Source organism: Rattus norvegicus, chromosome 8, assembly GCF_021556685.1.
Source record: "Rattus norvegicus strain SHRSP/BbbUtx chromosome 8, alternate assembly SHRSP_T2T, whole genome shotgun sequence".
Classification (NCBI taxonomy): Eukaryota; Metazoa; Chordata; class Mammalia; order Rodentia; family Muridae; genus Rattus; species Rattus norvegicus.
Window position 1 is genome coordinate 46,467,511 of NC_141541.1, and position 9,667 is coordinate 46,477,177.

The 9,667-nt window shown below is 37.2% G+C and overlaps 1 protein-coding gene across 1 annotated transcript; it reads left to right on the forward strand.

Moving 5' to 3' along the window:
* The first annotated feature begins 7,894 nt into the window (after positions 1–7,894).
* On the forward strand, positions 7,895–8,827 carry Or8b59 (olfactory receptor family 8 subfamily B member 59). The gene has a single exon (NM_001001086.1). The coding sequence runs from the start codon at positions 7,895–7,897 to the stop codon at positions 8,825–8,827; it is 933 nt and encodes a 310-aa protein (NP_001001086.1).
* Positions 8,828–9,667: the final 840 nt, after the last annotated feature.

Consider the following 9,667-nt stretch of genomic DNA (forward strand, 5'->3'; position numbering starts at 1 on the left):
TTTTGAGTTTGTATATTTTGCATTTTACATTTTCTTTGATGATTGTGTCATTGTTTTCTATGGTATCTTCTGCCCCTGAGATTCCCTCTTCTATCTCTTGTTTTCTGTTGGTGATGCTTGCATCTATGATTTCTGATCTCTTCACTAGGTTTTCTATCTTTAGGGTTGCTTCCCTTTGTACTTTCTTTATTGTTCCTATTTCCATATTTAAATCCTGGGTAGTTTTTTCCCATTCCTTCACCTTTATGGTTCTGTTTTCTTGTAATTCTTTAAGGAATTTTGGTGTTTCCCCTTTAAAGGCTTCTACTTATTTACCCGTGTTGTCCTGTATTTCTTTAAAGGAATTATTTATGTCCTTCTTAAGTCCTCTATCACCATCATGAGCTGTGATTTTAAACTAAAAAAAATTGCTCTTCCAGTGTGTTTGGATATCCAGTATTTGCTTTGGTGAGAGAACTGGTCTCTGATGGTGCAAAGTAGTCCTGGCGTCTGTTACTTAGGTTGTTGCACTTGCTTGCCTCTTGCCATCAGGTTGTCTCTACTATTAGCATGTCTAGCAGTCTATGAGAGTGACTTTACCCTCCTGTGAGCTTGTGTGCCAGCACTCCTGTATACCTCCTTTCTTTCAGCTGGATCTGAGTATAGAGAGCTGTGTGACTGGGTCAGCTTCCAGAGCAGGCAGAAACTGGAAGTGTCCTGTCTCTAACTGCTTCTAGATTGCTGTGCTCAGAGGGCCAGGATTGTGAGCATATGTGGCAGACTCCCCTGAGTTCTCAGGACTGTCTGCCCTTCTGAAAGTCCAGCTCTCTCCCCCATGAGATTTGGGTACTGAGAGCTGAGGAGAGGTTCAGCTCCAGGCGCAGACAGAAACTGGAAAAGTTCTGTACCACACTGATCCTGGGTTTGTGTCTTGAAGGCTCCAGGTGGGTTGCTCAGAGCAGAAGAATTGGTCTTACCTCTGCTGTCAGGTGTATCAGTACTCCTGGTGATTGACTTTCAGCTCTGGGCACAGCCAAAAACCCAAATAGTCCTGCCCCTGCCTCCTCCTAGGTTCCAGTGCCCAGAGGGCGTTCAGCAGACTAGGTGGGTTCCTCCTGGGCTATGAATGTGAGCAGACATAGTTGTCTACTCTGAGCTCTCAGGTTTGTTTGTACTTCTAAGAGTCCAGCTATCTTCCCCATAGGATTTGTGTACAGAGGGCTGTTAGGATTATGCTACTTTTGATCACACGCCATTCTTTTTAAATTTAAGACAGATGTTATTGATAGTTTGTAGAAATATTACTGACATTTTATTGCCATTCAATTGTTTTGTACATGTTCGTTTCTTATTTATAATCTGATACCTTTGCATATTTTACTCTTAATTTTTTCTATTATTTTGGTTTGAAAATCTAACCAACAAATATTTTTTATTTGTGATTACCATGTATAATAGTACATCATAAGTATTTTAATATGAAAAAGTTTACCTTTGATTATATGATCTCTTTCTATTCTGTTAATATTTAAGTATAAGACAACAATAAGAATTGTAAAACAGTTCATTAAGTAATTATTTTACAAATCAAAACTGTACAAATGATTCATAAAGTTATGGTAGCTGAAATATAATAGATTTTAAAAGGTCCTAATCCCTAGAATCAAGATTTGAAAAGGTGATTTACTATTTTGGTTTGACTGGAAGGATCATTACCTAAGTGCCTACAAGTCACAGAAAGCCCACAGTCTAAATTCCTTTCTATGCCTTTCATTTATGTTTTCAACATGTTCATATTTTTCTGCTGAGTCTGGCTTGGCCATGTGGGGCACAGTATGATGTGATTTCCTGCTACTAGAACAGAGGAAACAGGACACGATCCTCCATAAGTGTTGAGGGTTGCTGTGGGTCTAAGTCTTGTTTATTTAATTTTGTACACATCTTCATGTTTTTCCTTTGAGAAATGCCCTCTCTGTCAAGGTTAAGGACTCCGTGATAATCAGGGACAGCAGAGTCCAGGAGTCGACCTTAAGGACAGACCTTAAGTTTGTGGGAAAGAATGCTGAAAGCATGAGTTCAAAAATATATTATTTCCTCTGCATCAAACCAGATACACTCAAAGTAATAGAAGAAACAGTGGGGAAGTGTCTCCACACATGGGGACCGGGGAAAATTTCCTGAACAAAACACCAATGGCTTATGCTCTAAGATCAAGAATCGACAAATGGGACTTCACAAAACTGCAGAACATCTGTAAGGCAAAGGACACCGTCATTAGGGTAAAATGGCAACCAGCAGATTAGGAAAATATCTTTACCAATCCTATGTCTGATAGAGGGCTAATATCCAAAATATACAAAGAACTCAAAAAGTTAGACTCCACAGAGCCAAATAACCCTATTAAAAATGGGGTACAGAGCTAAACAAAGAATTCTCAACTGAGGAATATTGAATGACTGAGAAGCACCTAAAAAATGTTCAAACTCCTTATTCATCAGGGAAATGCAAATCAAAACAACCTTGAGATTCCACTTCACACCAGGCAGAATGGCTAACATCAAAATTTCAGGCAACAGCAGGTGTTGGAGAGAATGTGGAGATAGAGGAACATTCCTCCATTGTTTGGGGGATTGCAGACTGGTACAACCATTCTGATACAAATGGTACAAATCAGTCTGGAGGTTCCTCAGAAAATTGGACATTGCACTACCTGAGGACATTGCTATACCTCTCCAGGGCATATACCCAAAAGATGTTCCAACATACAACAAAGACACATGCTCCACTATGTTCATACCAGTCTTATTTATAATAGCCTGAAACTGGAAAGAACCCAGATGCCCTTCAACAGAGGAATGGATACAGAAAATGTGGTACATTTACACAATGGAGTACTACTCAGTTATTAAAAACAATGACTTCATGAAATTCAGAGGCAAATGGAATGAACTAGAAAACATCATCCTGAGTGAGGTAACCAAATCTCAGAAAAACACACATGGTATGCACTCACTAATAAGTGGATATTATCCCCAAAGCTCAAATTACCCTAGATGCAATCCACAGAGCACATGAAGCTGAAGAAGGATGACCAAAATTCGGATGCTTCACTCCTTCTTAAAAACGGGAACAAAAATATCCATAGGAGGGAATATGAAGGCAAAGTTTAGAGCAAAGGCTGAAGGAATGGCCATTCAGAGCCTATCCCACATGTGGACAATATATATACAGCCACCAAAACTAAAAAAAAGATTGATGAAATCTATGAAGGACATGCTGACAGGAACCGGATAAAGATCTCTCCTGAGAGATAAAGACGGAACATGTCAAATTCAGAGGCAAATGTTATCAGCAAACACTGAACTGAGAATGAGACCCCATTGGAGGAATCAGAGAAAGGATTGAAAGAGCTGAAGGGGCTTGTAACCCCATAAGAACAACAATGCCAATCAACCAGAGCTTCCAGTAATTAAACCACTATGCAAAGACTATACAAGGACTGACCCATTGCTCCAACTGCATATGTAGCATAGGATGGCCTTGCTGGGCACCAATGAAAGGAGAAGCCCTTGCTCCTGCCAAGGTTGGAACCCCAGTGTACAGCATTGTCGTGGGTGTGGGGGGAGGCAGTAAGAGGGGTAGATGTGGAGGGGAACACCCTTATAGAAGAAAGGGAGGAGGAGGGGATGGGGGCTTATGGACAGGAAACCGGGAAAGGGAATAACACTTGAAATGTAATTAAAGAAATATATATATATATGTGTGTGTATGTATATATTTGAAATGTAATTAAAGAAATGTATGTATGTGTGTATATATATATGAAATGTAATTAAAGAAATGTATATATATATATATATATATATTCTCAACTATAGAAAATACAAGGATGCAATATAAATTGTATAAGGAGCTTCACAGATCTTTAAAAAAAGGAACCTGTCCTATGAGCTAGCTTGACAGAAAGATACTAAAAGAAGAAAAATAGATTCAGAGAGTGATGATCACAAGGCTCGATCCCACCCAGATAAGTTGTTTTGCTGGTGTTTATGGTTTCAAAGGCACATAGATTTCTGAATTAAAGGTCAGCCCGGGACAGAGCTAATTTTAGTCAAAGTATGGTCAGAATAGTAATTTTAGGGTGGTATCTCATCCCAGTATACTATTGTCTATGCCTGTGCTTGATGTCTCTTTCTAAAACTTAAGGCTGGAGTTATGGGATGCTGATTTATGGGATAATCAAAGGGTATTCTGAGGTAATAACTGAAGTAATATATAAAATAAAAACTGAAATATTGATCTGCAATAGTTGAGCTATCCAGAGAGTCTTTAGAATACCAGGGAAAGAGCAGAACATACAGAAGAGTATGAAAAGCTGTCTAGAGAAGAACACACACACACACACACACACACACACACGGGGGGAGAGAGAGAGAGAGAGAGAGAGAGAGAGAGAGAGAGAGAGAGAGATGGGGGAAGAGAGACAGAGACAGAGACACATAGAGAGAACAGAGAACACTATGGAAATCCGTCTTGAGCAGAATATCAGCTGTCTACTTGAAGGTACCATTTGACTTTGAGTTCCTTGTTTCTCCTCACCCTAATATGCTTTCTCTAAGAACCTTTATCCAATCAGAGGCCGGTCCTTGGCATTTTTACAAGGTGAGACTTGATGCTCAGAATGCATATGTTTATAAGTAGACCTATAATCTTAATAGATATAAAAGGGCCAACCCATCTCTACAGCCAGAAATTGAGTATATGGTTCACTAAATTCAAATTATACATTCTCCAGATTTTTGCAGAAACACAATAGCCATTCTTATTACCATACAGTGATAACCATGTGATTCAATTTTTAATTTATTGCTTTCAATTTGTGTTTTGAGGTACACTTTATCAGTATCTAGCCTAGGATTTGCTGGAAGTTTCTTATGTACCTGGAAATAAAAACTACTTGGAGAGACGTCTCAGCTGTTAATAGCATTGACTGCTCTTCCAGAGGTCCTGAGTTCAAACCCAAGCAACCACATGGTGGCTCGTAACAATCTATGCCCTCTTCTGTTGTGTCTGAAGACAGTTATTGTATACCTATTAAATAAACTCATAAGTAATTAAAAAAAAAATATATATATATATATATATGTTTGATGGTGCTACAGGGACCTGTTAATTCTCCTGGCCTGGTACAAGTTTTAATAGATTTTACTGAATATGTTGAGATATTGGAAGAACACATCATCCCTAAGTAACACGGGAACATTCATGTTTTAAAAAAAAGTAAATCAAGATCACAAGTTATTAACAATATTCCAATTATCATTTCTTCTGAAACTGAAACTATATTACAAATATGTGTCCAAATTAATCACATGAAAACTATAATACAAGTGTATTATCTATTCCAGATAAGTATGATTAGGCTTAATGGGCACATTTCCAGCATGTTGTTCTGGGTCTAGTTATCACAACACCAGCCTATACAACAATCTAGCCTATACATTTAATTTAGACATACTTTCAATTTATTTTATTTTCAATTTATGGTGAATTCATCTAGACAAAGACTAAATCCATGAGCACTGTTTACTTACATGTAAGATTTCACTATTTTGGATTTGCCAGGCATTGCCTTTTGTATTTTACTTTTCTTTTCCAAAATTATTCACCACAAATACTTGATGAAGCATATATTTTATTTACCATGCTTGTTTTAGTGGATCCTGGTTAAAGATTTGTTAACATCCTCTCTCCATCTATTACATTATTAATTCAAGTTGCAATTCCACAATCCCTTTACTTCCAAAATTTTCAATAAAGTATATAAAAAATGATGGCATGGATTGTAAAATATTAGGTTTAAGGACTAAGAGATTTTGATATTTAAATGTTAATTTCAAGAAATGTTAAAATCAGAGCAAATACAAGATTTAAAATTAATTTTGGATGGCTGGGGAAAGTACTTTTATGTTTGAACTCTAGTAAAAACACGAGATCTTAGTACTCATGTCCAGATCAACAAACAAAATAACACAAATTAAAATGATTTGAGAGATGTATCAGGGGAGATGACAATTGAAGTGTTACTATACTCCATGAACAATTTTTACAAACTTAAAAGAAGTGAAACCATAGAAAAATCTAAGAAACAAATAATGGCTATTTCTAAAGAAGGTAATTAGAAAATGTGAGTTTAATTTTGGATCAAGTCCTGGGGATATACAATCCCCAAAGGCCGGCTCAGGCATGGTTGAATCTCTGAGGCACTAAGGATACTTCATGGTCTAGCATATACAAGCAATCGTGTCAGTGCCTTTTAATAGCTATCTTCGGTCTCTTCGAAGAGCCAAAGAAAGCTTTGGGCATATTCTGATTACATTAGGAAATTAAACCTGTGAGGAACTGGAGTTTCAAAAAACAAATATGATAAAAGAAAATTGGCTTGTTTTTCTTGTAGTTTATTGGAATAAGAAGTAACCCTACAAACAATGGGCAATAATTAAGAAAGGCGTAAGGAAAATGCAAGAAAACAAATTTGTTCAGCATTCTCAAAGAATCAAAGCAAAGACTCAGAACCTGGTACTGAATTTCTAAGACTAAAACAGTAAGTAATATATATATATATTAATATATATATATATATAATTTTGTTGAGTTACTTCTAATGTGCAAAATAGGGTATCTATCACATAATTCTTGCTGTTTTGATTAAAATATACATTGTTGAAATAACTCAATAATGAAGCTAATTCATGTAAGCTCTTGATATATTTTTGTGTGGTTTTATGCATGTGTCTAAATAAGAAACAATTTTTAAGCAAACTTGGATATAAAATATAGCATTGTTTACTTTTTTTACCATCGCTGAACATTTGAAATCAAGAACCTATTTTTGTTGCATAATTTAACATTCTTCCACTTGGCCAAATGTCACCTGTTTAAATTTCCTACTTGTGCCAGCAACCAAAATCCTTCTTTCTCCTCACGTGAATTCAAATATTTCAAATTTAACGTGGAGGAAAGAGTATGCAGGTTCCCCGCAGAGTGTGCTCCCCTTCATTGGTGCCCAGGAGCTTCAGGATAAGACTAGACTAAGGACCCATGCTGGGACCATTTCTCCCTCTAGGGCCATCTAATGATTCAAATGAAATTCAAAAAAGAATGTCTGAGAAGGGTGAATTGGCAGTACCAAGAGAGTCAGTAGAACTTTAAGTTGCAATGTTTTATTTAGTAAACTGCTTCCTCATGACACCCCTAAAATTCCTTTAGATCATGAGTGTTTCTGAGTACCTTTACTAGTCTTAGGTACTGGCTCCTTTCTATGAAAACAATGCTCATGATTTCCACTCCACAGAGTGAAATCTGAGGTCAGTATTAGTTTCCTAAACCTTCTTTCTACATCCAATAAGTAAACAAAAGATCAGAAGAGAAATGAACAAATCTGTCTTATTCCATTCCATTTTGCTTTTCCTTCTTGATTTTTCTAGCAGTCATGTTAAAATGACAGTACTTATCTCCATTGTATAGACTACTTATGATGTTATAGGTGTATCTATGTGTGGTTGGTGTGTGTGTGTGTGTGTGTGTGTGTGTGTGTGTGTGTGTGTGTGTGTGTGTGTGTAGAGGAGGGGTATCATTTTATAACTCTGTCTAGGCCATGCTGATCTTGCACTCATAGAAGTCTATCTGCTTATGCCTCCCAAGTGCTGAAGTTAGATGCAGGCACTTTATTTACTATATTTAGTATGGAAAGAATATGACTTCATGACATGGTAACAGCAAAGGTGGGTACAATATTTTCAAGTGGGTCAGTATATTGCCAGTACATTTATCAAGACTATAGTAGATTTTTATCAGTTGTGCTTTCTTTTCTAAGTTTGAATATTTTTGTCTCTCCAGATTTTCCTGGTGAAGAATGGCTGTGGCAAATGGCTCTTTGGTGTTGGAATTCATTCTCTTGGGGATAACAGAAGAGCCTAAACTCCAAATGCCCCTCTTCTTACTTTTTCTAATAATATATGTGGTAACCACATTAGGAAATTTGGCCTTGATAATTCTAATTGCACTGAATTCTCACCTTCACACGCCCATGTACTTTTTTCTCTTTAACTTGTCCCTCATAGACCTCTGTTATTCCTCAGTGATTACACCCAAAATGCTGATGAACTTCATACTAAAGAAGAATGTTATCTCTTATATGGGGTGCATGACCCAGCTCTACTTCTTTTGCTTTTTTGCCATATCTGAATATTATACACTAACATCAATGGCCTATGATCGCTATGTGGCTATCTGTAATCCACTCTCATATACCATCGCTATGTCCCCTAAGGTGTGCTCCTATCTTATGCTTGGTTCATATTTGATGGGACTTTTGGGTGCCACGATCCACACTGGTTGCATGCTTCGACTGACCTTCTGTGACGGTAACACCATCAATCACTATTTCTGTGACCTCCTACCTTTACTGCAGCTCTCCTGTACCAGCACTTATGTGAATGAAATAGAACTGTTCATTGTAGCAGGAAAAGATATTATTGTTCCAACTGCCATCATTCTTACTTCTTATGGCTTCATTCTTTGCAGCATATTCCAAGTGAGGTCCACAGACAGCAGATACAAAGCCTTCAGTACCTGCAGTTCTCATATATTTGCTGTTTCTCTGTTTTTCGGATCAAGCACATTTATGTATCTTCAGCCCTCCTCAACAGGGTCTATGGATGAGGGAAAAATTTCTTCCATCTTTTATACTATTGTGGTTCCCATGATGAATCCTTTAATCTACAGCTTCAGGAACAAAGATGTTAAAGATGCCCTGAGAAAAACCCTAAGTAGGAGAATGTATTGATCAAAATTCAATTTAACCTTTCTCTGCAGTTAAACAACAAAGAAATTCTCAGTGGGTGCTTCTTTTTTAGTGTACCTTTTTTTGTGTCATATTTCTTTTTATTATTTTTTATTTTTTATTTCATTTATTTACATTTAAAATATTATCCTATTCTCCAGTTTCCCTTCCATTAGCCCTCTATCTTCTCCTTCCTCCCCCTGCCTCTATGAGGGTGCTCCCCCACCTACCCACCAACTCCTGCCTCAGCAGCCTTGTTTCCCCTATCCTGGGTCATCAAGCCTCCACAGAACCAAGGGACCCCCTCCCAGTGATGCCAGATAGGGCAATCCTCTGCTACATACCCAGCTGGAGCTCTTGGTACCCCCGTGTACTCTTTGGCTGGTGGTTTCATCCCTGGAAGCTCTGGGGAACTGTTTGGCTCTCATATTTCTTTCTGCCATGTGTTCATAAGTTTGAAGTTATATTGTTTATATGTCCTTCATTTTTGATATATGCTTTATTATCATTATATGTTATCCTATAATATAGAGAATACTTTTTCTGTCTTTAAAAATAAACCTGGGCTGCCACCATTCCTTTGTGAACACCAGTTGTCGGCCACCAGAAATGAAATATGAATCTTACAACATTCCTGTGACTTTTCCTTTCTACCCTGGACATAAATATATCACTTTCCAATGTTGTCAGTTGATACATATAATTATTAGTGTATTGAGTGTTTTAGGTGTAAAGACTCTATCATACACTCATTTTTCAAGGTCTGGAAAGTTTAAAAAAATTGAGTTGATTTAGTTAGCCATTTGATCGAAATATATTTAGGTTTTCTTTTCAAAAGCAGAT

Coding starts and splice junctions, on each gene's coding strand:
- Or8b59 (NM_001001086.1), top strand. CDS start 7,895: ATGGCTGTGGCAAATGGCTCTTTGGTGTTGGAATTCATTCTCTTGGGG.